This window comes from Muscardinus avellanarius (genome assembly GCF_963383645.1).
Source record: "Muscardinus avellanarius genome assembly, chromosome: 8".
Lineage (NCBI taxonomy): Eukaryota > Metazoa > Chordata > Mammalia > Rodentia > Gliridae > Muscardinus > Muscardinus avellanarius.
Window position 1 is genome coordinate 115,669,370 of NC_137794.1, and position 27,775 is coordinate 115,697,144.

Here is a 27,775-nt window from a genome sequence, read left to right on the forward strand (position 1 = left end):
ACTCAATGAAATTCAGTCTGCCAGGCAGATATCACATTAGCATGGAAAATACCCAATGACTCTCTTTCCTCCGTAGTTTTTTCTAAAGTCTATTTGGGTGACTTGGTTCTGTACTTTCTTGTGGCTTAATTCTTTCAAGTGGTTGTAGCAGTGTCTGGCTTACTAACGTATTAGCTCTGCATTGCTGGGAGAAAACTACCTCACAAGAAAGAGCAACTTAGAGTTGTACTTGGCTCCTGTTTCAGAGGTTCTGTTCATGGTCATGGCTCCAAGACAGAAACATCGGGGCAGATGGGTGTGGCCGAGGAGAGCTGCTAAAGTCATGACAGCTAGAAAGCCAACGGAGGGGAGAGAGAAAGGGAGAGGAGGGGGAGATAGATAGATGATAGATAGATGATGATAGATAGATAGATAGATAGGCAGATAGACAGATAGATGAACCAGGGACAGATATAGTCCAAAGCCACACCCGCAGTGAGCTACCCCCTCCATCCACACACCCCCAGCCCTCAGTTACCATCCAGTAAGTCCATTTAAATCACTAATCCATCAAATGGACGGGTCCATTGATGCGGCTGAGCTCTCCTGATACAATGACTTCATCTCTGAACACTGCGGCCTCACCAACACATGAGGTTTTGGGGAGACATCCTAGATCTAAATCATTACGGCTAATATCTCTAGAAACCAAACGACAATGGAGGGAAGGGCACAGGAGAAGCCATTCTTAGGGAATTTCGGCTCAGCTGGCTTGCAGCATCCTATGACACTCGCTTGCAGGATCCTGGAGATTTTCTTTTGTCTGTAAGCAAAGGGACTTACCCTTCAGTCAAAGAGAGGGAATATTTTGTATCTTTATGCTTAGACTTGTGGCAAGATCCACTGAATTCTACCTATTCCCACACTTCTTGATGATTTTATAAACTTAGCTGCTTGTGGGAGGAGTCGGTGGGTCGCAAGGTGGTTGTTTGATATGTTTCTGTGTCTTTTGAGTTCATAATCAGGCAAATCTGCTAGAGCAGATAATCTGAGTTGTGTCATAGACTCAAGGGGCGAGTGGGATCTCAGGAGTGCAGGAATGGCTTGCCTTCAGCACACCCTTGGCTGAGGAGCCTTGCCTGTGTGGCCTTGGTCCAACCTCCATCCTGAGAACACCTGGCAGAGCACGGGGCACACAGCAGTGGACGATGACCACAAACCAGCCAAGGGTTGGGCCATGAAGGCTGAGAGATAAGCCAGAACAATCCTCTGCAGCTGCCCAACCTCAGGGGAGGAGCGCTTTCAAAGTCAAGAACGACCTTCGGGCTGGTGCAGAACTTGTCCTGTTCAGAATGAACGCTGGGATTCCAGATACAGAGGTAGATAAGAGGTCTCCCTAACACCTCTGTCCTGGACTCCAAGGAGCAACTCTCATCCATGACGCTGACAACAATCCCAGGTGCTTCTCTGCCCGTCACCCTGCCAAGCTGCTCACAGGAATGACTCTACGCAAAAAGACTCCAGAGCCTGTGGATTCCAACTCCAACTCGCTTGGCTTCACGACCTCCCTATTAATTAATCAGTTATTTGCTGTTACCCAGATGCTATTTGGGGACGTGGGAAGGAAAAAATAGATAATACATAAGACAGCCCCAGTCTCTAAGGGCTGAACAACTTTCCAAGGAGGTAAACAGGTCCACAGATAAATAACGTAAAAAGAGAACTATCCTTAAAACAAGAATTACTCTATATTAGTTGAGATCATTTGTTTGAGGGAGTCTGGATCAGGCTCCTAGCCTCCCTGGATAGGCTGATTTACAGTCCAGTTCTTTCTTCCAGCTATGACCTGCTCAGGGCCGGAGGAGAGGGTACTGAGAGAGATGGTGCCCAGGGCCTGGCAGCGGGTTGGGTTCCACATCTGCTACTAAGGGCTTTCTCAGACGCAGCCCCAGTAAAATACCACTGAAACCTGTATTTTGGAGCCTTCCCAGAATGTGAACTTACAGGGCAGTAACTCACTTAGCAAGAGAAACAAAAGTTGGAGGTACTGGTTTAACAAGTAGAGATCCAGCGTCTCCAGGAACAACCTGTATGTGTCTTCCAGCAGGCTTGGCTGAGCTGCAACTCAGATAGCTGAAACTCTCTCCTCTCTCTCTCTCTCTCTCTCTCTCTCTCTCTCTCTCTCACACACACACACACACACACACACACACACACACACACACCATACCCAGGCATGCACATGCATACAAGCAAGGTACAACACAGTCCAGGGGGGAAGCAAGCCCACAGAAACACTCACCCACAGAAAGGAGTGATTGGAAGTGATCGCCCTTTGGCTTACAGTTTTAAAGGGCTAGGCTTATCTTCCTGGCAGTGCTGCAGGGCTCTGCTTTCTGGATGCTTCTCCCCTATGCTTTCAATACCCCAGGGGCTCTGGAGAAACCAGAGCTGTGGCACTCTTGGGGAAGCCTAAAGGGGAAACTGGAAGCTTAACTGGTCCCAGACCAGCATGGTGGATAAAACTAGCAGCCAGGTCACCCTCGGTTCCGAGCCAGGACTCTGAAGCTCGATACCGCTGCCCCAGGCTGCTCTTGGCATACACCATCCACATATAACAGGGAAATGTTTGCAGTATGTCCTGTGGAGGGGGAGGCCAAGGTGAGGCCATTCCTAAAAAATGCTCAGCTCATTGCCAACCGACGGTTTCCATTTTGGCAGGCAGGAAAGGACTTTCTCTTGGAGCTGGGTGGAGCAGGGATGGGCGCAGGCCAGTGAGGGAGGGTGGGAGGGCAGGAAGGAAAGAGAGAGGACTGGTCAGACTTCTGGGATGTCTTCTCACTCCCTCAGTGCTGTGCGAGGATGTCGAGAGCTGATCGTATCTGACTCTCCCGGTGAAAACAACCGCACACCAGCTCCTTGTGGATCGAGTCAGAGACGCACAATGACTTACATCTAGTTTTCATTTCAGGGGTTCAGCTATCTTTAGGGTACTCATGGAAGTCAGCCTGAAACGCAGTGCCCTTGGCAATACTCCATCCAGTCTGTGTGTGGAGAAGAGAATCGAGTACTGAGAGCTGCAGGTGAGAGGGGGCGAGAGAGGCCCCGGGTGAGACCTGAGGGGCCCCTGGAGCAGGGGCCTACACACTCCCACCCCGGCCCACCCCGAGGATTCGTCTGGGGCTGCCTCCAGACAGAGGCCAGGCCCTTCCCACTTCCGCTGACACTAGTGAGAGGCTCACTCGCAGGCCATGCCCCAGCCAGCCACGGCCGTCAGCCTCCACAAGAGAACGCGGGAGCACAGCTACTGAGGAGAGACGCAACCCGCAACTTGTACGGTGGGGCTAGAGGCGCCCAAAAGGGAGACGGCCTTATATCAGTACATTTAATACACTTAGAGATAAAGTCAGCTGCTGCACCCCTATAGCTGTGAAAGAAGGTTATGACCAGGTGGCATAAACAAGGACCAGCAAGGACCACAAAAAAGAAAATCTGAACCTTACAATAAAAAAAAACTTAAGAAAGGCCAACCAGCATGCAAAGTGCAAATGGATGTCATGACAGCTCTTGCACAGTAACTCCTGAGCCCAGCACAGGCTTTGGGAAAAAAGAGCCGGTGTAAATAAGACACGGGGCTCCCATCAGACCACTCCCAGGATGCTAGGAAGGGAGGGCAGAGGATAGGGGAGACAGAGCCACAGGAAGCAGGTGATGCCCTGTGCCCTGCATGGAGGACAACTCAAATCCTCCAACCAGGGCCGCTGGATTCCAAGTAGGACGGCATTGCAGCGCACACCTAGACGCGCCATCGCTAAACGTCAGCACCTGACTAGAGAAGCCCAGTTGTCCTGGGGGAAGCTAGATGGCCTTCGGGAACCAAGGGAGATGTTAAGCAGAAGGCAGCAGAGAAGCAGTTTTTTCTATTCCGGGCAGTGGGCCCGCAGGGAGACGAGGTGGAGGGCCAAGGGCGGGCTGCCTGCAGAGTCGGCCGGGAGCTTGGGAGCTTCGTGGGGAAAGGAGTGCCAGGCCCTCACAGGCTGCCCAGAGCCACGTCTGCTCTGGGGCCAGCAGCCCAGGGCCTCCAGGGCCTCCCAGGTCTCACCCATCAATCTCCACCTGAGAATCCGGCTGGAGGGGCAGGAGACCAGGGCTGCAGCTGCGTAGTCTTTTTCAGAAGTGATCACTCTAAACGTTTGTCACCTGCCTTTGTGAGTGGCTCAGAAGGAATGTCAGATCACCACCTGGAGCCGGCCCCAGGCCCACCATGAGATGGCAGCTAAGACCTCCTGTGGTCACCACCTTCCTCTCTGCAGGACTGGGATGATCCCTTCTATGTCCAGGCTTCCTACTTCACAAGGAAGCAGGGATCAAACAGAGCAAGCATGCGGAACGGCCGGGTCCCCTCGAAGGGTCCATCAACATGCGCTGATGTGCACTGCTAGAGAGAGATGGGCTGGGAGGTGGGGACACTGCTGGCGCCCAGTGATTAAACACATCCCCACGGGTTAGTGTTGGCTCCGCAGACAAGGGCATTCCACTTAGCCTGTGTGGGGTTGGGGAGCCTCTCACCTAGCATGGACACTGTGCCATGATGAGAGATCACAGCCAGACTCAAAGCCCCCGCCAGCTGCGTGGAGCCGCAGGGTGTCCAGCCCCACAGAGTGTAGGCAGGGGCGCCCCACAACCAGACAGCTGTGCTTCAAGCAAACCCAAGTCAGGAGAGGAAACCCAGACGAACGCTCCTTTCCAGAACCCTGGAGTGGCCGCAGCCAGGCTCACTGTGGGTGCCACCCGCAGCATTTGTAGGCAGCACAGAGAGCGGTCACCCAGGTGCCCCTGGGCTCGGCCCCGGGCTCCACAATGTGGTGGCTGTCACTTTATGGGCATGATCGCTGTGGGCCTCCCTGGTTTTGGCATTCTGCTCGTGTGAATTTTGTTTATAGTTTTTGGTTTTTTGTGATGGGGATTGAATCCAGGGCATTTTGCCTTCAAGCTATACCCCTAGCCCCTTTTTAATGCTTATTTTGAAACAGGGTCTCTGCGTTGCTGAGGCTGGCCTTAAACCTGTCACCCTCCTGTCTTAGCCTCCCAAGGACTGGGATTACAGATGTGCCTTACAACATGTGTGATTTTAAGTCCCTGCCATGCCGTATGACCCAATATGGTCTCCATAGGAATCCTGGGTGCATGGGTACATGGGTAAACTGAGGCTCAAAAGGAAAGGCGGCCTAGCTCCTGGCTAGTATTGGTGCAGCTGGGAGTCACCACTGCGGATGCACCCCAGGGGCAATGTCATCGCAGCCCTTGGCAAACTGCACAAGGAAAACTGATGGGATACCCCCGTGCACACGTGTGCTTGGCAGCCTTTATTTCACCCACGCCACAGGCCTCAGAGACATCAGGAGCTTCTGCGAGGGAGAGCTGGCCGTTTGCTCAGGCTGTCAGCCCTACCTGGTGACCAGAGAGGGTGGACGGGACAGGCCCACAGGCCAGGGGCTCGCGGCTCCGGCCAGTGCGCTATGGGCTCACTGCTAGCTGCCTGCGGGCCTCGGAGGCTGCCCTGCTCCACTCTTCACCACGCGGTTCTCATGCCGCATGGCTTCTCCACAGAACTCAGGTGAGAATGAACATCCCAACAAAGACCTGGAGAAAGATGCTTCCCATCGGGCCAGGAGAGGTCCATTCTCTGTTTCTCCAGACTCTAACCTCCTGTACTGAGCCAGCCATGCTTTCTTTATAAAGAGTTTCCAGGACACTGGTCAGGAGCACACGCTCCCCAGTAGGTCGTGGTGACATCACGTCTAGTCCTCAAATAGCCAAGAGCATCGCTGTCCTCATCAGAGTCTATAAATTCCCGCTCAGAAAACAGGAAGGCTGCCCCAGGCGGTGAGTCTGGAGACCCGCACACTCCTGGAGATGGAGTCCGCCTGCTCTGGGCCGAACCTGCCGGCTGTCGTGGGGCTCAGCTTCAGAAGCAGCAGGCAGACCGTGCACCGCGCCACCACGCAGCTTGCTCCGATCACTCCATGAGCTAGAACACGGAGCATGCGTGCACAGGCCAGCGCACCGCCGAGCCACGCCAACCTGCAAATACAGGCCGGGTAGGGATGGAGGCCGTCAGATGTGCAGGAAGAAGCCTTTCCCATCTTGGAAGGAAAGTTTTCCAAGTCATCGATCAAAGTTTGTCATGTCCTCGCCACACACATTCACATCTCCTCTCTCTCATACACACACACCCTGACATATACATGCATATACACACATACCCACATGCTTACACGTATACTAGCACACACATGCAAATGCTCACCCAAACACACCCTAACATTCATATACACATACACACATATGCATATATGCACTAACATACACATGCATATGCATAGATACACATGCACGCCTAGTATAACATACATATACACATGTAGACACATACCTGCTTCCACTAACATGCACACACACACACACACACACACACACACACACACAAGCTCCCAAACATACACATACAATCACCTGAGGAAAGCCAGAGGAGTCTTAAGGCCCCCAGCACCTCGGGACCGCCGTCCGGCACAGTCCGGCTCAGTTACTCAGAGCCAACCCTGGAATGACGCCGCACAGTCCTCCCCTCCCTTGAGCTTCACAGGGCTGGTGCACAGGCCACTGCATGTTTGCCAAGACTGGAGGGGTGTTCTCAGCTCTGGGTAGAATCCCGGCTTTCCTCCCATGAGCCACGTGGCTTTAACGGCCTCCTGACGTCATTGGGTCACGCTCTCCTTATCTAAAATGAGGGGGTCAAAACTCCACCCCCAGAGGACTAAGGTGAAGGTTCTACAGAAAGTATTCAGCACTCAGCATGTACTTGAAAATAGGCAAGGGGTTTTACTAATTAAGATAGGGCCTGCCAGGCACGGCGGCGCATGCTTGTAATCCAGCACTCGGGAGGCTGAGACAGGAGGATCACAGTTCGTGGGCAGCCTCAGCTACTTAGTGAGGTCCTCTGCAATTTGGTGAGACCCTGTTTCAAAATAAAGAATACAAAACTAGGGCTGGGGGTGTAGCTTGGAGGTCGAATGCTCCTAGGTTCCATCCCCAGACCCGAAAAAAAAAAAAAAAAATAGGGCCAGAGAGAGCCAGCAACTACCGCCAAGTCCTTCTGCCTCCGTGTGGTGGAGACAGGGAAGACCACCAGGCTGCTGGAGGCCACAGAGAAGCCCACCTCCCGCCCTGTGCTCAGCGCTCGGCCTGCACCCTCTCCCTGTCTGCCCTTCCTCCCGATGGAGGCCCGTGTCCTCCGCCTCCTGGGCAGCGGGCCTCTCCTAGCTGCTGCTCCATCGTGGCCTCCCGCATGAGTGGGATCACCAAGTCACGCTCCCCCACAACACAGGGTTGCTAGGTCCCTGGCAGGTGTATACCATGCTACCAAACCAGGGACTCATCAGTGTTTAAAATCTGCAGCAGACACTTTGCCTAGTCAAGGATAGCATCATTTTCTCTTTTATTGCCAAGGCATTCTTCACTTTTTCTGTAAACTTCAACCCGTTTCTTTATTATCAACCTTAGAGCAACAAGAATTACTCACCTTCCCTCACCTGCCCCAAGCCAATCAGCTGCAGCTCAGCAGCAGAATCCTTACAGCCTACAGCAGAAGTTAGAAAGCCGTCAGCCAAAGTAAGATTCAGAGAGGGTGAGGTCCCCAGCTTCCCTCCCTCTCGCTCTCTCTCTCTCTCTCCCTCTCTTTCTCTCTCTCTCACACACACACACACACACACACACACACACGCACACACACACACATATATACACACTCATTATCATCATTACCATAATCATCACCAAAAATGTAGAGCACTTTTGGTTCCACATTCTACATCCCAGACTGTACGTTAGGCACAGGAAAATCAAACGTTATGAGGTATGGTTCCTATGATGAGGCAGCGACCAATCACATGAAAACACGATTCCTGGATAGATGAGCATCAGATAACGCCTAAACATCCTCAGCCTCCACTTGGTCCTGGCACACAGGTCGACCAGCAGTGATACGAGCTGTGTGTGAGCTCAGCCTCATGAGCATCCGTCCCATGGAGTGCGACCTCTGCCTGAAAGAAGCCAAGGGCGCCCTTGTAAAGAAGCCAGGGCCACCAGAGAAGGAAGAGTGAGCAAGGGGGGCAGAGACAGCACAATGGCGCGGTGCTGGTGCCGGCAGCCGGGCGAGAGGCGGAGGTGACGAGGTGGAGGGCAGCGCAGGCAGGCTCCGTGGCCAGACCTGGCCCTGAAGGTCTCGCTTCAGTGTGAGGCGGAGCCTGCTGTGAGCAAGTTTGGTTTTGCTAGAAGGAGCGGGAAAAGCTGAGTGGGGAGCTGGGGTCTTCCCGGTGCAGGTGATGAGGGCCTGGATTGAGGTATGCCCACCGGGAGATGGTGAGACCGGGAGATGAGGCGGAGGCGGAGAGGTGGAGCTAAGCAGATGCAGGGCCAGGTGATGCGCTTCCGAGAAGGCTGAGGGCGCAGGGGTCGTGAACAGGGGGACGTGGGGCCGAGAGGGCTCTGGAGGAAAGGTCCCACGCTCCTTCATGATGGGACTCATTCCTGTCTAGACCCTCTGCCCTTGGGGTCAGGAACTTTCCGCTGCTGCCCGGCACCCTAACTCCGGGGTCCTCACCTTTGTGTCCTTGCGTTGATGGACTTCAGATCATTCCCCGGCTCAGCAGACAGAGGCTGTGGACGCGTGGATCTGGTGCTCACTCTTGAAACTTTGCAGCTCTGCATAGAAACGTCAGGCCCAGGCCAATTGGAGTGGTCTTAAACATTAACCCAGGGCTGGGGGTGCTGACTCAGCCCACAGGAGGGGCGCATCCTGGGGACGGCAGACTGCACTTAGCTGTGCCCAGGAGCTGAGCGAGTGACCGGATGAGCAGAGGCCAGCAGGAGGGGTACTGGTCCTTTTGAAAGTTGGAGTAAAATGGTCAATGAACTGTGTGATCAGGTGTGCACTGTCAATCCTGATACACTTTATTGGATTAATTAATTGAGGTGAATGGCGGCCATCAGGGAATCTCATAGAACACCTGCACCTTCTTCACCAGTTCAGAGAACTGCGAAGATGGGCCCTGATCTTCCAGGGACTGTAACCTAAGACATGGGAACCTCCAGGAGGCTGCGTCTCAGCACTGAGGGGTGGGGACGTGTGGACATTGCCCCCCCCCACTGTGCTCTCAGGTGGAGGCCTGAGGAAGTTTGGGCCAGGGGGGCCAAGGGCTCTCTGTGCACCTGGCCCCCCAGGACCCCAGGGGCCTTGGCCTCTGCATCGCACAGAGCTGCAAGATTTGGGAGAAAAGCTGCAAAATCAGGGTGACTTGACCCTAAGCAGACAAACAAACACATAGAAGTCATTTAGCTGTCAGAGAGCACATAAAACACTGGGATCAACCTTTTACCCTTAAACAATTAAAAAGCATTTTATAAACAAAACAAATATAAGGGAGAGAGAGACGATTTAAATCAAGAAAGAGCATCTGTCCATGAGACATGGGGCAGATAGAAGAGCGCTGTCTGGGCACTCTCCCGGGAGGCAGGTGTCTACTTTGAACTCTAGGACTCCAGTTCAGTGCGGTTTGTGCGACAGTGCAGGAGGTTCCATCTAGGATATAGTCTTCCTGTCCTCGCCAGACCTCGTGCATCTGTGCCCAGGAGAAGCTGCCCCGTGTCCTCTCTCAGGCCTAGGCACCTGGGTACCAGTGTTCCTCACACACTGCTTCCTGGCCTCCCTCAAGGTTGCTCTCTGCTAACTTTCCTCCGTGACCTAAAATCTGCACTAATGTTAAACATACACCGAGGAATCCAGGGCAGGTGCCCAGCAGTGAGGGCGGCAAACAGAGAGACGTCCAGGATGCAGAGGCTGCGCGGGCGAGAGATGCCGGGCACCGTCCAAAACACAGGAAGAGCGGCACAGGAAGGTCCGGATGAAGTGAGTTGGTCTTGGCGACGCTCCTGCCCCAAGAGGAAATCAGAAAGCCATCTGCTCTGAGGACACATCAGAGAAACAGGCAGAATGACTCACAGAGAAGCAGGACAGCCACGGGGCGCTGCGCGGTTATTTATGGGGTGTGCCTGCACAGGAGCCAGGTTTCACTAAAGCAAAGGCATCCGCTGTGTTTTGCAAAGTATCAACACCCGTCCCCGCTGGACTCAGGGGCGAGCCAGAGCAGACAGCCTGGGTAACACACAGAACAGCTCCCAGAGGCCGGTCCCAGCCACCTGCCCGCCATCACGGGGCAGCCCCTTCCCCAAAACAGATCTCTATTATAGGAACTAGCAAGCTATTTGATAAAAAAAAAATTATCTCAAACAACTACAGTTGATTAAAAAGAATACTATCAACAAAAGACCTGTGACCAGGTGGAGGAGGCAGGAGGGGCCTGCGGGGCTCACAGATTCGGTCAGACCAGTGGGAATCCATCCAAATGTTGACTGCAGGGCTGCGGGGCGCCAGGTTTCACTTATGAACTGTCACCCTGATGTGTCCACCAAAGCCCAGCACCCCATAAGAAGAAACATCAAGGAGGATTTCCATAAGATCTTCAACACTGTTACTGTTCAGTGACATTCTGGACTAGGAAGCAGCACGGGACGAGGGACCTGACCACAGGCCTTGGAAAGTAAAGTTACCACAGCAGAAGCTGTGACTATCTGAGTTTAAGAAAATAATCTGAAGAAAGAATACGAATGACCTAGGGAGCCAATGAGGTGGATGGATACAAATCAACAGCAAGTCAAATATATTTGCCCAGGCTGCAGAGTCACCCAGGGAAGGCTATGCTTAGATGCAAAATGCCCCCTAAGGAGCTCATTTGCTACTGCCTAGAGCTGACATGATTGAATCTTGAGGGTTGTAATCCCAGGGTGGATAAATCCTTACCATGGATTTAGCCGGGCTGTGGCCTGGGCCGGTAGGGTGTGGCTAGAGGGGGCCTTGGAAATCACATATGGTTCCTCCCCCCGAATTCCCTCCCCTTTGCTTCCGGCCACCATGATGTGAGAAGCCCATGTGCTCCTCCCTCTCTGCCTCCTGATGCCGCGCCCTGAGGTCCGCGGTCCCCGGTCTCACATGGACTGGGCCCCAAACTGTAAGAAAATCAATCTTTTTCCTAGGTTACATGGTGAGTCTTTAGAGTGTGGCTGTGTGAATACTGAGCAGGACAGGAGGGCAGGCAGTGGGTACAGGAGACTGGCCATGTGCAGAAAAGGTGAGCACAGAAGAATTACAAGTCGCCATCACTAGATTTCTAATTTTTACTGTCAGAGAAGACAGTTGCTAATTCTGAAAGGGGAAAAATCAGAATAAACTGGATGGAACTGAATTAAGATGAAGAGGTTGGTATAAGCTTCTGGTTGTGAATGTAGAGAACTGTAGAACCAGTCCTCCAGAACATTCTACACCTGTGCATGCATTTGAACATGTGTGTGTGTGTGTGTGTGTGTGTGTGTGTGTGTGTGTGTCTGTCTGTCTGTCTGTCTGTCTGTCCTGGTAGAGATACAGAAGTACGACAGAGACATCCAAAGACACAGAAAACGCCTCGATGGGCCTCCTACAGGCTCTTCCCTGGGCAATCTGAGCTTCAAAGTAAATAAGGGTATTAATGCATTATCACTCCTGAATGAACAAGGAAGATGTGAGTTCATAAGTCGCGTAAGTTAACAATTGAGTAACGGAAAGTTTGAAAAGGAAGGGAGTATCTACATCATTTTGGAATACCTTCTTCCAAATCCTTTACCAATCGCAGGGTAAGAGTTCAGCTCTGTAGTGCAGTCATCAGAGCCAGCTCCCATCAGAAGTCAATGTGACCAGCATCGTTTGTGGTGGACAGATTAACACAGTGTCATTTCTGGGACATTTCTCCCAGGAGTACACCCCAAAACTGGCTCAAACTAACAGAAAAGCTGTAAAATTAGTTGATCATAGACTTCAAAGTCCCTCTATGAAAGAAAGACATTTCTCCAGACCCAAGATACTAGTGTGTGGTGCTAAGACTAATTTGTTTGCTACCAAGGATATTATTAGAGAAACTAACAAAATTTGAATAGGGTTGGAGGATTAGATATAGACACACATCATTGGTAATTCCCTGGTACGAGCAGTTGTGTTTTGTTCCAGTAAGAGAATGTCCTTGTTTGTAAAAAATATATATACATATTAAAATAGGGTAATGGGTCAGAAAAAAGCTATACTTGAAATATTTTTGTAAGTTTGAGATTGCTTCAAAATGTAAAATTTTTACATTATAAGCAGTATATTATAAATATATAATCATGACATTCTCTCAGAACAAAAAAAAAACTACTGTTTAAAACATTTTATAGAATAAATGGCTCCATATATTAAGAGCAATTTAAGAGAGATAAATCCCTAAGAAATAGCTTACAGGAAATGGGCAAAATCTATATAAGGAAAACTTTGAAATACTATTGAACAACACAAAAGAACATATTTTATTACATATCTTTCTAGCTTTTGAATTTTTACAAGTTGTATTTTTGTTCAAAAATAAATGCAAATAATGCACTGAAGAAAGCATTATCAGAACATAAACTGGACCCCATTCATAATCTGATAATAAAAAGAAGTTTTCAGGGGGCCTTTTAGACCCATAAAAATCGCTATCAAAGAAATGAGCACACACCAATCATTGTGTGCATGGGTGTTTCTGAACCTCACTATGATGTGTACTTATAATGCACCAATAAAATACATTTTTAAAAGACGGAGGTACAGTGCCCCTGGGTTCCATCCCCGGTACTGAAAAAAAAAAAAAAAGATGAACAAAAGTTAAATCTAGGAAAAGTAAAGTAAAACAATTTGAAAAGGTGCATAGAAATGGATTCTGATTGTCAAATCCAACATGCTTGACAGGACGATGGCTCCTAGCGACCCAGGAGCACTTCAGGCTGGAAGTGTGAGGCTGTCCACCACTCGATGCATGCAAACTCAGAGGAATGAAACGCTCCTTCTAGAAACTTCTACACGGCTCTGGAAAGACCCCCATCAAGTTGTACATGCACCAGTCCAGGCATCACATTTTTATCTTCCTCTAAAGATTGAAAATTCCTTACGGGCTGGGAAAATAAAGTTTGCCTATCACCTGTTGCAATACTCTGGTGGTTTCCAAGTGGTTAAAACGTGACTGTGTGGTTTCTACGCTTTCATTTTTTTTTCCCCTCTCTTGATACAGACCCAGACCCAGACTTGGAATGGCACCTTGCCAAGAACCGGGCTCTACTGAAAATGGAAAGGAGGTAAAGCAGCAGTAATTTATTGCTTCTCATGTTTGAGGACTGAGGAGTTATCAGGCCCAGAAAGCAAAGCAACACCAAAACCACAGCCGTGCCCGAAACTTTCAAAGATGGCCTTGCATGCATATGGCTGTTCATTTTTGCAAATCGATGCATAGGCAACCAAGGGGGGGTTTGGGTCTGTTTGTGTTTTGTTTCCGTTCATTACTTTACCCTCCCCACCCCGGAGAGACTGGTCAGGCTTCAGCCGAAAGGCAAGAGCGTAAGAACGTCCCTGCCTCATGCTGGCCCGGGTTGCGCAGCGTCAGGGCGTCAGCAGCGACACCTGGCAGCCAAGTAGCAATCAAGGCAGAAATAACAGAAGCCACAGCCCAGCGTCCCAGGGAGTGAGGGGGTGAGAAGCCAAGCTAAGCTCCTCAACAAAGGAAGCCCGGAAGAATCTCACTGAGAAGCAAACGTAATTATTCCCCCAAGTACAGGAGAATAAAGATGGGGAATTAGGTGTGGAAAGTTTTTGAGAACATGAAATTGATGTTAGAGAGGAGAGCGTGCCTCTCACTCTGTGGACGGTGCAGAACGTTCTGTTCCGCCCGGGGGGAAGAAGTCTAGTCCCAGAGAGCGCGGGGCGGGGGGCACCTGCACCTGCAGAAAGGGACCCTCTCCTCCCACCCCACCAAATGACTCGCAGTCCCTCCATCATTAAAAAAAAATTGTGGGAACATAACTCTTAAGCTTATTACTGGAAGAAGTCACTGGAATAAATACTCTTTTGCGATCTATGAATGTTTTCAACCGGGCTGAGCGGCGCAGGACCATGCAGTAAGTTGAGACAGAGGTCAGACTGGAGGAAGACCACCCCCACCAAAGGGAAATGTGGGGTCAGCGGGGCAGAATATGGGGGTGTGCTCCCCTCTCGGGGGACCAGGGCACACCGCAGGCCCTCAGGAGAGCATGCTGAGCTAGCGAGGGGCTTTGGTTTGCTTATTTATTCACCTGTTATTTTCCACCAAGAATATCAGTTCTGGCCGGGCGTGGTGGCACACGCTTGTAATCCCTACGCTTGGGAGGCAGAGACAGGAGGATCGCGCAGGTTCGAAGCCAGCCGCACTGGCTTAGGAAACCCTGTTTCCAAATTTTAAAAAGTATAAAAAATAGGTCTGGGAGTGTAGCCTGGAGGTAGAAGGGTTTCCAGGAACTCCAGTACCACCAAAATAAATAAATAAATAAATAAATAAATAAATAAATAAATAAATAAAATCAATTCTGGCCTTGCAGTCTATCCGTTGTGACCAAGATGTCTGCCAAATGTGGTCTAGACTAGGGGGATTTTATTACCTTCTAAAATCGCAGTACAAAATCTAAATAAGACCAACTAGACAGCACCTGCCCGCGCCCGGCACCCTCTTTCCTTGCCCTCCTCTGGCCTCCTCACCTCTGTTTTCCTTCTTTCCTTCCCCTTCTCTTTTACTCCATTCAATTTTTAAAATATTAGGGCTCCTTAAGTTGAACATGGAGCACACACCTGTAAACCCAGCACTTGGGAGGCTGAGAAAGATGGATCACAGGTTCAAGGTCAGCCTCAGCAACTTAACAAGGCCCTGTTTCAACATAGAATAGAAAATAGGGGGGTGGTAAGCTCCGAGGTAGAATGCCCTTGGGTTCAATCTCCAATACCAAAAAAATAAAAAATAAACTCCTAAAAAGAAATCGACTTCATGGCTCATAAACAGGCTGCTATCCACAACTGAGAACACTGGTCGGGGCCGACACAAAAGGCTCACGGTCTCCAAGGATGACTGCCCATGTGTTCTGAGTGGGAGAAGAAAGGAGGTTTCATTGATTTTGGTGAGGTTGACTATGGAATGGACTACGTTAGCAAAATCCTCGAATCTCTGGCTGAAATGTAAACCTTCTGTACAAGCAGTCACTGGTTCCCAGCACCCAAGACGCAGAGACCACCAGGCACGTAAAGGCAGGTGAGCGATGGGCCCACAGCCAGCCCATGGGAAACCAGGCAGTCGGAACTGCGACAGGCATGTCCACGTCGGCCTGCCAGGCTGGAAATTAGTGTTTCCGTTAATAAATATAGTGACATAGTTTTGCCGGTGAGTTATTTTTTTATCACAATTCACCCCCTTTGATACCTGGGCAATTTATTTTTTCAACAGGACAAAGTTGCTCCACAGAACAAAAGCAGTTTTGCTTAAAATATTATCTGTCCTATAACCCACTCACTGCCTGAAACAAAGCAGTTTTGTGCTTACATGTTCGACCGTCTACAAAACACCACCTGAATCAATCTATTTGATTATTGAACTATTCTCAAACAATGCTTAAGGAAATCTACGCTTTCAAACTGCTTTCTCACACCACAGGAGACGCCCATGGTGAGTGGACAGCTGCTTATCAGGGCAAGTGCGGGGCTTTCACTTCACGTCTTCCCTCCAGTCTCTTCTACATACTTTTGACAAGTACTGACTTTCAAAAACATTGCTGGTGGGATTGCAAATTAGTGCAACCACTTTGGAAAACAGTATGGAGGATCCTCAGAAGAATGGGAACAAACCTACCATTTGATCCAGCAATACCACTGTTGGGTATCTACCCAAAAGAAAAGAAACCAAACTACCAAACTAATGCATGTGTATCTATGTTCATAGCTGCACAATTCACCATAGCCAAACTATGGAACCAGCCAAGATGTCCATCAACAGATGAATGGATTACAAAACTGTGGGATATGTACACAATGGAATTTTACTCAGCCACTAAAAAAAACTCAATTACATCATTTACAGGGAAATGGATGGAACTGGAGGACATTATGCCAAGTGAGATTAGTCAGTCACAAAAAAAATAAAAAAAGAAATAGGATGCTTTCCCTAATATGTGAAAGCTAAGGAGAAATGGGTCATAGGAGGAACGCTAGATGAAAAAGGAAAGCCTATAGAGGAGCAAACAAGGCAACCTAACCGAGGGGATGGGGGGAGGAGCAGGAAACTCTTTAAAGCACAGGATGCACTTTAACATATCAAAGTCAACCACTGAGCCAAGCATGGGAAGGAGGGAGGGGGAGGGGTGGGGTGAGGGTTGGGTAGGGGCTAACTGGACAATGTGTGCATGTATGTCTACACAAGTTTTTACCCCATTATGATGTATGAGTACAATTCACCAATACAAAAAAAAATTTTAAATGTATGTTTCTGCTGGGCGTGGTGGCGCATGCTTGTAATCCCAGCATTCGGGAGGCTGTAAGACAGAAAGATCGTGGTTCACAGCCAGCCTCAACTACTTAGTCAGGCCCTTTGGAACTCAGTGAGACCCTGTTTCAAAATAAAGAATAAAAAATAGGGCTGGGGGGTGTAGCTCAGAGGTGGAATACCCCTGGGTTCCACCCCCAGTACCGCAAAAAAAAAAAAATGTATGTTTCTATTTCATTAAAAAATGGTCAGGAGGCCTCCTGTACCAATAAGTACTGCAATAAATAAATAAAGTTACATACTGCTATCTAATTATAGGTTTTTCTTGTGCATTATGACAAATTATTCCTCTGATATATATTTGGGCTTTTTTTTTTTTTTTTTTTTGCAGTACTGGGGATTGAACCCAGAGGCATTCTATCTCCAAGCTACACCCCCAGCCCTATTTACTATTCTTTATTTTAAAACAGGGTCTCATTGTTTGCAGAGGACCTCACTAAATGGCTGAGACTGCCTGTGAACCACTGTCCTCCTGTCACAGCCTCCCAAATGCTGGGATTACAAGCGTGCGCCACCACGGCCAGCTATATTTGGCATTTATAATGAAGTTAAAGACTCTACACTTTATAAGTCGCTCTCATGTATGTATGTATGTTTATTGTTATTTTTATTATTTGAGAAACACGTTTGATTTGGACCCAATCTCATGATTTTAGACCGGGTCACTAAAATCTGTCTGGGTGAAACCGAACATATGGTAATCCCCTGCAATCTTTACTTAAACCCCAAGCCACAGATGATGCCATATTAAAGACAGAAGGTCAGGCTGGGATTGCAATCAAAATCCTCCAATTATCTTCCAATCTGGGGAGAATATGGCTTAAATACAGCTCAGGTCAGGGCCTTGCCGGTGCTGGAGGGAGGGAGCTGCAGCATGGAGAGCCCCCGCTCTTCCCAGCATTTCTACAAACCACTTTAGGACTCAGGTCCCTATGACCCGGCACAGGTGGCTGCCTGCATCACCCCCGCTCAGCTCTGTGCCAGATCGACCCAGACCTGAAGCCCAGATTGTCACTGTTTTCATGTGCAAAGCCCACGTGAGGCATCTAAGAACTTGGTAGATTTACTCAAGGCCCTGGGGTCACCCGGAGGGTGGCATCTGCACCCACACCAAGTGAACACGCCATCGCTGGGCGCTGAGGTCCTCCAGCCACCTGCTGGAGGGTCCTGCCGCCGCTCTGCCCTACCGCCCCTCTGTAACCCTCCTCACACCCCTTTCAGGAGCTCACCTTCAGCTGCTAGCCCACACCAAGGTCTTCTCAAGGCAGAGATGGTCCCCTTCGTGAGAGTTGCTAGTGCCAAATAAAGTCCTCTACCTCTTTACAGCAACCGTTCCTTGAAGCTGAGATGTATTACTTTGAGGTGGTATAAGCCACATTCGTCCCTTTCTCCTTCTACTTCACAGTTGCCTCAAGCCAGCCCCAGATGAGACCCTCAAGTGGCTGTCAGTATGCCTCTGTTGATGGAAAAAAACAGAGTAGGGCAGAAATCAAAGGCACAGTAGCAGGAAAGGACAGCTTTAGAAGGAGGAAATACCCCTTCTCTTCTTATGACACACCTGGACTTCCCTAAGGCAGACACTCCTAACTCCCCAAGCAGAAGGAAAGCAACCCCTCTTACCAACAGACTGCACCTGGGATCTTAAAGCTGGTGGGCATCCCAGACCCCGAGCCCCCAGTTGCAAAGCAAGCATGACGTGCTACATGACAAGCATGGGTGGATGGGGATCCAAGTAACATCCACGTGTCTAGAGCAGAGAGAAACGATTGTACTGTCAATCAAAACTGTACCAGGTACTAACTTCTGCCACTGAGGACAGATGAGGGCTGTTCATTTCTCAGCTTACAGCATCTGAGCTGCAAATATCGTCATGCATGCCAAAGTACGCAGAACACATCTTGGATTGTTCTTATTAAAAAAAGTTAAGCCGGGCGTGGTGGCGCACGCTTGTAATCCCAGTGCTTGGAAGGCGGAGACAGGAGGATCACACAGGTTCGAAGCCAGCTGTGCTGGCTTAAGAGACCCTGTTTCCAAATAAAAATATAAAATATAGGTCTGGGAGTGTAGCCCAGAGGTAGAAGGGCTTCCAGGAACCCCAGTACTACCAAAAAAAGGAAAATAAGGTTGATGACATTCAGACATATTCATAGAAAATCAGACCCCTTTGTTGAGGGTTTCCAATGGCTGTCAACATTAAACAAAGATTAAAACAAAAAATTGGGCCAGAGGGTATAGACTTAAAACAAATGAGTATTTATGTCCACTAAAAGGCACTTATGAGAATGGTTCATAGAGGTTGTATGTGTAATATCCCCAAAGTTGAAGCAACCCAAATTCTCATCAATAGTAGAATAAAATAAGTGAGTTGTGGAGTAGTACTCGGTACTCAAAAGAAGTGAACTCTAACAAGATGGACCCACCCCCACAGGCTTAATGTCGTAGAAGAGAGTCCAGACCTAAATTAAACCTAGTGCTGCTTAATTTAGTATATATTAATATATTATCCATGTCCAAACTATATATAAATATATTATATAATTATGTATAATTATATATATATCTCAGTTCAGAGGCAAATGATGGACTGTAACTGAACAGCCGAATGCATCACCTCAGGGAGGGGTTAGACATGGGACAAACAGCCTCGTGGAGCGCTGGAATGTCCTACCTCTTCATCTGGGTGTGTACCTTATGTTAAAAAATCCGTTAAATTCTTCCCTAAGATTCCCCTGGGCTGTTTACCTCAGATCATGAGCTTTCTAAAAATGCTACAGCTCAATGAATAAGAAAAATGCTGACATGTAAGCAAAATCCAGATTTATCTAATCAAGAATCGACATCTCTTGCAGATTTTACTGTTCATCATTCTACACTGTTGTGCTGGGTTTGCCATGCTGGGACCAGTGACGAGGAGTCAGGGCCCGTTTCTGTTTCTCCTTATGACACAGAAGTCAGGCAGGTATCACCCTGCCAGGTGACCACACAGAGCATGACCACGACAGGGCCACTGGCACCATGAGACTTCCAGCGTGACATTCCAGGAGGGACACGGTGTCCCCTACACGGTGCCCTTATCCAGAATATTTAACTTGAATCATTAGAAAACATCAGATAAGCCGGGCGTGGTGGCACACACTTGGGAGGCGGAGACAGGAGGATCACGCAGGTTCGAAGTCAGCCGCTCTGGCTTAAGAGACCCTGTTTCCAAATAAAAAGTATAAAATAGGTCTGAAGTGTGGCCCAGAAGTAGAAGGGTTTCCAGGAAACCCAGTACCACCAAAAAGAAAAAGAAAAAGAAAACATCAGATAAACCCAAAGGCGGAGTGTCAATATGGATGCTAACATCCATGTCGGAGAACTCTACTAGATTTTTTTTAAATAACAATGAAATGCCACCCGTGATTTGTGATCAGATCCTACACTAAGAAGTAGCCAGGACACTACTGGGGAACCCAGATGTGTCCTGAGATGTTCTCGGTGTGGTGCTTGCAGTGCGGTCCTGGGAAATTCCTTCTCTTGGAAAGTGTGGCAGCCCATTTGCCACAGGCAATCCACCCAAGAGAGACAGGCTTCCCGCCCAAAAGGGGCTCAGAGGTCGAGACTGGTGGTGGCCCAGGCAGCAACAGGACATGCACAGTTTATTCTCAGGTGGTGAGTCTCTCTAGGAGAGAGCCCCTGGGTCCCACGTAGGTCAGGAACAGGCTGGAGAGCAGAGGGACGGGGTGGGATTTGCTGTGGTTGATGGATGGAGCCGGTGAGGGTCCGTGTTCCTTGATGAACAGAGTTCCTATGGGGTGGACTCCATCAGTTCCCAGGGAAGGACCAGGTGGCCCAGATGACGAGCAGCCGTGCCCTGACGCGGGCAGGTAGGGCAACACCGTGGACTCAACAGACCCTACAAATTCCCAGGTGACGCTGTCTGCAAACATAGCTGCTATCAGTGCTTCACAAGTTTACATTCTGACTGTCAAAGTTATGACAGGAAGAAATGTCTGGAACTGGTGAAACCTGAACTTACTCTGGTCATGTGAGAATTTGAGAGTAATACTAATTAAAATTCTCATGGATCTCCCCAGAAGAGAACAGTAGTATTCCGTTTGAAAATAATAGGCACTTTTGAACAGCACAATTCCTTATTTGTCATTTAATTCTCTCCCTGTTTACAGCAAAATCACAAACCTATGCCTGTTGATCATAACTGAGATAGCAAAACACAGCACCGATCATCCCAATATCCACTTCAACCAGAGAGAAAAAACCATCTTATAAACCCTGAGCCCCACTGTAGGCGTGATTGCCCTCCATTGCAGAGGAGGGCGCTGTTCACACTGACTATTCAACCCATTGCTTAGGGTTATGTGCTGATCTTTGCCATGGACTTTAATTGTAAGTCTCCAAAGTGCAGCGGCCACACGGATGGCAGTTCCAAATGCCTAAGAACACTGGGGCAGGTGTGAGCAAGCTGGCCTTTGATGAGGTTACTGCTACATCTAGGACATTCCCAACCTCTGACTTCATACAGGTATTCAAAAAGTGCTCTATGGGTGCTTATTACATTATTTATTAAGGCAAAAGACTGGCATCTTGATTGGTATCTTGATCATTATTCAGTAGTAGTTAAGTCAATTACAGAGCATTGTACCATGGAATACTATGCAGAAAAAAAGTTTATAAAGTAGATCTGATAAATTGATAAACAAGTGAGTAACACAAGGCACGAGGAGAAAGGTGGGTAAGGATGCGTGTGTATAAATAAGAGAGGCACCACCTATGCACAGCCGGACAAGACAGGCTACTTCCAGTTGGCTACATTCAACCCTAGTAGCATTAAGAACCTTGGGGGAAGGTGAGTGGGATTGGAAGGCCGCATACTGGACATCTCAGTCCATCCTCTTGTGACGTTTGACTGTTTTTACCATGTGTACATGTGGGCATATATATAATGTTTCATATATTATATTAAATATATATAATAGTATGATATTGGTCACTGTGTCATCTTGTATTCATCAAGAAAGAAGAGAGAAAGTCAAAGAGCCCCTAATGGGATTTTTTGTCATGGTCGAGCAGGTCTTTTACTACAAGCTCTCCTCCAGCTAACAAGGTGAAGATGATTTCTGCCCAGCTGAAAAGCAGATGCCCCCTTATGTACGTGGGGCCAGCCACAGAAGCCATAGATCGGAGGCGAGGTTGCCCGGCCTCCTTCACCTTGGCTCATCTGTAGTCCTGTTCTCCGCTGAAGGGGAAGGGTCAGGGGTGTGTTTCTGGGGGCAGGAAGAGGGTTGGCGCATAGGAATGTAGGCATAGGCGTTATGTTCCTAGATAGAGATGGGTAAGCTTCAGGACAAAGGACACCAAGTGCTGTTGCCCCAAGATGCCCAGAGCATCTGCCAGTTCTCGGTAGAACCCATCTTCCCAGCTACGGGGTTTTCCGCTTGTCCAGTCTCTAGATGACTCCCTCTTCCAGGTGTCATGTTAGTAAGAACTGCCCTTCATTGGCTTCTGTTACGAGCTGTCCTTGAGATTGGAGTACAATTAGGGCTTACCCACTCTTCACACAATTATAACCAAAGCCAGTGAAACTTGGCCAGATGAGGAGAGAGGTTATTATGCATTAAATATATATTGTCCCCTGGAAAAATTTACATACTGGCAATGCAAAAAATGCTCAGAGGTGAAATGATTGAATCCAATCTCTGATCTCATCAGTGACTAAACCTAATGAGGGGTTAAAAATTTGACTGGATTTACTGGGTGGTAACTTAGCTGACAGACCTTGAGGAGGTGTGTCACCGGGGTGTCGCCTGGGGGTCTACATGTGTCCCTGGATACTTCCTGCCCCTCTCCCCCCCTCTCTACCCCCCACACCATGAGATGAGCTTGGTCCTCTGCCACAGGAGGTGCTGCCATGATGTCTGACCAGAGTTGGCCAGCTACAAGCTGAACCTCAGAATCAGTCAGCCCAAATAAGCCTTTCCCCTCTGCGGTGTTCCTGTCAGGTGTTTTAATCTCCGAAAAGGAAAAGAACATCAAAACAGAGGCACATGGTGGTGCTGATTTCCCCCCCTTTCCAACCTAAGTCAAAAAGGGGTGCAAGCCCAAGAGGGAGGGTTAAGCCATTATCCCATTCCTGCACACACCGGAGCTATTTCCCCCCAAATCCACCTCTTTTCTCCACCTTATTTGCCCCACCTGATGACACTGGCCCTCTGGTGTGCAGCCAACAAAACCGACAGAAGAGCAGAGAGTGGAGTCTAGGCCGTCCCTCCCATCACCAACCCTGCAGAACAAGCACTTCCGATGGCCTCTTTTCTCTATGCCCCTTCTTTGATATTGATGATTATAAATCACCCCATTCCATATATTATGAAAAAACGAAATTTTCCTAATATACACAAAAAGTCAATCTGATCAATGCTATTAAAAGATTACTCTGTTGGAAAGACTGAACCAGCTGATTTTAGGGGGCGGTGTAAATGTAGGTCCGTTAGCAATCACATGTTAACTTTTAACACGGTTTAGAGGCACTGAGCTACCTTACTTCTAACATCTCTCATTCATACAGCACGGAAGCCACGAAACCCAAGTGTCGCCGAGATCCGAGAGGCAGTGGCACAAGAAACTGTGCCTTTACTTTGGTTACTGATTCATCCGACAACGGGATGGCTACCCACAGGTGGTTTCACTGAGGTCAAAAGATCCCAGGAATGCAAACTACGAGTGGGCCCTGCCCAGACCTCCCCGGATTCACTCCAACCAGTGGATCCCTTCGCCTGCCTTGAGACATCTCAAGGCAGAAACCTTGAAAACTGTCTGTCCCGCCTCTTCGCCATTTTCATCCAACATAGAAACTATCTATCTTGAAGACACTCAGGACATCAATTTAATGTAAGAATATACAACTAACATTACCTCATGTCTAAAGCCATCCTTAAAAAAATGGGAATATCCAGGTGTTGTGTTCCAAGCCTATATAATCCCAGTACTTGGGGTGCTGAAAGGAGGATTGCAGCTTTGAGGCCAGCCTCAGCAATTTAGCGAGACACTGTTTCAAATTAAAAAAAAAAAACCATTAAATTGACTGGGGGTGTAGCTAGAAGGTAGAATATCCCTGGGATCAACCACCAGAATACTATAAAAAGAAACAGAGGCTCAAACTTGAAGAAGAAGCAACGTGGAGCACCTGGGCGGTAAGCAGAGCGCAGAGACGGACAGGAGTGGCGGGTTTCTGACGGCAGGTATTGGTGGGGTTTGACGCTGCGCCTCCGTGTGGAGCAGCAAATGAGCTATCTTGTGGTTAAACCAAAGTTCCCAAGCAAAGGAGGATGCTCTGAAAAGAAACTATTGTGAAAAGAATAGAAAAGAACGGAAAAAACAGATGTCTGTTCCTATGTTGTGAGATCAATCGATGCAGTCATCAGGGCTCTCGTCACGTTCTCCCCAGACAGTGTTCGCCATCCTCATGGTTAACTGAAGACTGGCCCCATCCACATTCAAAACAATGGAGAAAACTAAACCCGAAACAAAACAATGACTGCGGCAGGCACCGTCCATTCGCGCACCAAATTTCCCTGAGTTATGAACACAAAACTGTGGCCAGGCGTGGTGGCAAACACTTGTAACCCCAGCATTCGGGAGGCCGAGACAGGGGGACCGCGGTTCACGGCCAGCCTCAGCTACTTAGTGAGGCCCTTTGCAAGTCAGTGAGACCCTGTTTCAAAATAAAGAATAAAAAAAATAGGGCTGGGGGTGTCACTCGGAGGTAGAATGCCCCTGGGTTCCATCCCCAGTACTGTAAAAATAAATAAATAAATAAATAAATAAATAAATAAATAACTTTGATATTTATCCTCCCTTGGTATCCTGGGCATGCATATTGGACAGAGCCAGCTGGGACCCAGGAAGAAACCGTACCTTCAACACAGTAACATACACACACACACACACACACACACACACACACACCCCCCAAATAACTTCAATGGACATCAGAAAGATTCAGCCAGATCTGTGCTTCATGTCCGCGTTCACCCAGCTGAATGAAATAATACGGGTCTATCGGGAGCAGAGGGTTGAGAGCTTTCGAGCACGCGTACATGCACAATGACCCATTTATGATCCTACCTTCACCTTCACAAGGGACCTTGTAAGAGAAGTTATGAACAAGATAAGCCGCTGAGGCACCTAGCCAGAAACGCGGCCCAGGGCTGTGGGCTGGCGGAGGCAGGAAGAGAGAGTCGCGATGGGTCTCACCCTTGCTTTCAAAGTCCCACCACACTGCTCTCCAGCAGCCCTAAGAAACACTCCAAATCAAAACAAGCTGCCGACTGCTCATCTGAAACCCACGGCTGCCACTGAAACTCCATTACCGATGGCCTAATCCCGTACTTCCAATGGTCGAAATGGACAGACACATCGCCTGCTAGGTTGGCGGAACTTCCCCAAGCCCCTCTGATACTCAAGGTCAAGACCTTTCCTCTACCCATGGGTGTGCGTGTCACCAACGTGGCTTAGAGACCAAAGGAGAAAAAGAGGGAGCGGCCCCAGCTCCTGACCGAGGAGCGGGTGTCAGGAGCCACCCCGGCCATCGCTCAAGCGCGGTTCCCACACCACCAACGGGCAGTCGCGCAGGCATGCAGCCGAACGCCATGTGCGCACAGGTGCATCCACCACACTGAAGGCAGCGCTAGGAATTTCACTTCCAACAAGAATATTCATAATAATATGGTAGATGAGTGTTCACACTCTCAATGGTTTCGACAGTTACATATCCCAGGCAATTATTAAGTAGAGTTTTTATTTGCCAACTACAAATGATCTGGTAAAATCTATAGACCTTTGGAAATTCTAAAAAGACCCAATTTGTATAATAAATTATTTCAAAATTATGGTATCTTTGAATAACATTGACATATGTCCTTGCTGTTGCCTGTCCCCTAGAAGTTCAGAGGTGATTGTCCCTGGCAGCACATGCCCCTAGGCATAGCTCTTTATTTTATTCCAATACCACTTATTCCCACAAAAAAGAATAAACGTTTGTTAAAATATAATTCGTATTTCCTTTTCTTAGAATTGGCACCCATACATTTATTAATGATGAAATAGCATAACGTACTTCCAGGTTTGTTATTTTCCACAGCGTTGGTTCCCGTAGACTTAATAGTTCTTAACCCAAAGAAAGAGTATGTATGCCTTTATAGAGAGCCCAAAGCCAAAACCAGTCCTGCGCACAGAGCCGATGGATTTGCAGGCAGGCACTCATGGTGACACAGAATCACTGCCCCCAATGAAGGAAAAACACCGACCACAGAAATAAAGCCATTAGCAAGATCTTAATTTCTTGCCAAATACCTTTTTCCTGTAAAAAATAATTTAAGAAACGCCTTGGCTTTACTCTAAAATCATTGCAGTACCACCTCTTTGGAGGTGATGGAGCAGCCCTGCTCCCAACTACTTCTACTAAAATGAGCATGCACTGTCCAGAGATAACCGAAGCCCAGCCCTCTGTATTAAAATGCACGCAGAAGGTTTCCAGAGTGCACAGACACTCGCCTCTCTGTGCCCGAAGCACTTGTGTGACTTCGCATCTCTTGTGACGTCAAAGGAGAAGAGTCATTGGCTCCATTTTGGCCATCCCTTCTCCTGTGGCACCTGCCTGCAGCCATGGCCCCAGGCCGGCTGCAGCCAGGAAGGCAGGCACCCGCAGTAGCTGCCCTGCCGCCTCCTCCACCTGAGATGGGCTGCTGCCCTGGCTCCTCACCACCCTGACCCACAGCCTAACCCACAACAAAACCTTTCCATCTGGCTCTTTCTCCCTTTGTATCTTGAACACAGCCCAGGAGGAAGCTTGGCTGCTTCATTGGGGCCTACTTTAACCAAATTCAGAAGGCTTTAAGTGAAACAAAAGGTGTGTGCCTGGGCCTCTTTTACGTGGAAATCAGATATCCAAGTATCACTTTGTTTCCATAGGAAATTCCCCATCTTCACTTTCTCTCCCTAAGACTCCAGGCCACGATGCCCCAGCTCTCCCCACTCCAGCTCCCCTTGAACCCAACCCAACACTCCTCTTCCCCAGCCTGGCCTCCGGAGGAGGCGGAGGCCCTGCCTGTGCAGGGACACAACCCCAGCATCCCTGGGCTAAGAGGCATGGGAGAAGGCCACGGCCCTCCCTGCTGGCCCTCGTCCTCGGCAACAAACACTAGGGGGACAGCACCAGCGCCCTCCCTCCACACACAGGGGCCTGCGTGCAGGCGTGCACACATGCCAGGCACCCACGGGGCAGTGCGGCCACACCAGGGCACTTGGCAACAGGCAGGCTGGGAGGGGACTGGCCGTCGCCCCCACTCAGCACCTCCTGGCCTCCCCGGGGCCCCTGGCCACCCACCCCACCTTCCCTCTCCTCACAGAGCTTGGAGTTCACAGAGATCTGGTCTCCTACCTCGGCCTCACCGGCCCATCCCCAGCCCACCCCCGGTTTCCTCTAGACACACGTAAAATCCCCTTGTGGGGGACGTCTACTGAGTTGCCTGGCCATAGGCGCTCTGAGGAAGCCACGGGCGGGCAGGGCATTCCTGAAGAGGGCTCTCCTGCATCTGCTCCATCTTCCTCTCCCCTCCCCCTACCTTGCTCCTCGCCGCTGCCCCCAAGCCAGGCAGTGGGTTCCTCCTCTGGGAGCCGGGGTTCTCCGCCTCCTCCAGCCTGGAGCGCTTTGCGTTTCTTCGACATCTCTGCCCAGGGCTGGGGATTGGGGTTTTCTTTCCCCACCCCCTGGCCCTCCCCCCTCAGAGAGGAGAGTCAAGGTGGGGTTAGGTAGAGGGGTGGGGTGAGATGGAGAGGGAGGGGTGGGGAGAAGAGACCAGGCAGAGGGATGGAGAGAAACTGCTGCCGAAGGAGGGGAAGGGACGCCAGAGTGCAGGAAGGCAGGAGGGGCCGGGGCTGGGTACGGAAATCCTACAGTCAGTTCCATCAATGTAGCCCTACGTCTCTCTCTGTCTCCTTCTCTCTCTCTCTCTCTCTCTCTCTCTCTCTCTCTCTCTCTCTCTCTCTCTCTTTCTCTCTCTCTCCCCCCCCCTCCTTCCTCTTCACTCTTTCTCCTTTAACTGGAAGGGTAAATCAAGAGGGGAGGAAAGATCAAAACCAGAGAGGAGAGGCTCCTGGGCACCCGGTGGACCCCTCCTCATATGGGGGAGGGGGTCGGGACTCAGTAAGGACTCCTAGCCCTGACTAGTAATGAAGGAGCCGTCTTC

General features: G+C 49.4%; 1 protein-coding gene across 1 annotated transcript in view; it reads right to left on the reverse strand.

The window, feature by feature from the left end:
• PDE10A (phosphodiesterase 10A) overlaps positions 1-27,254 on the reverse strand; it is a gene marked incomplete at both ends in the record, with an annotated part of 477,347 nt that extends 450,093 nt beyond the window's left edge. The window contains one exon of the mRNA XM_080700165.1: positions 27,152-27,254. Coding sequence (XP_080556291.1) covers positions 27,152-27,254 — 103 coding nt within the window. The remainder of the gene's footprint in view (positions 1-27,151) is intronic.
• Positions 27,255-27,775: the final 521 nt, after the last annotated feature.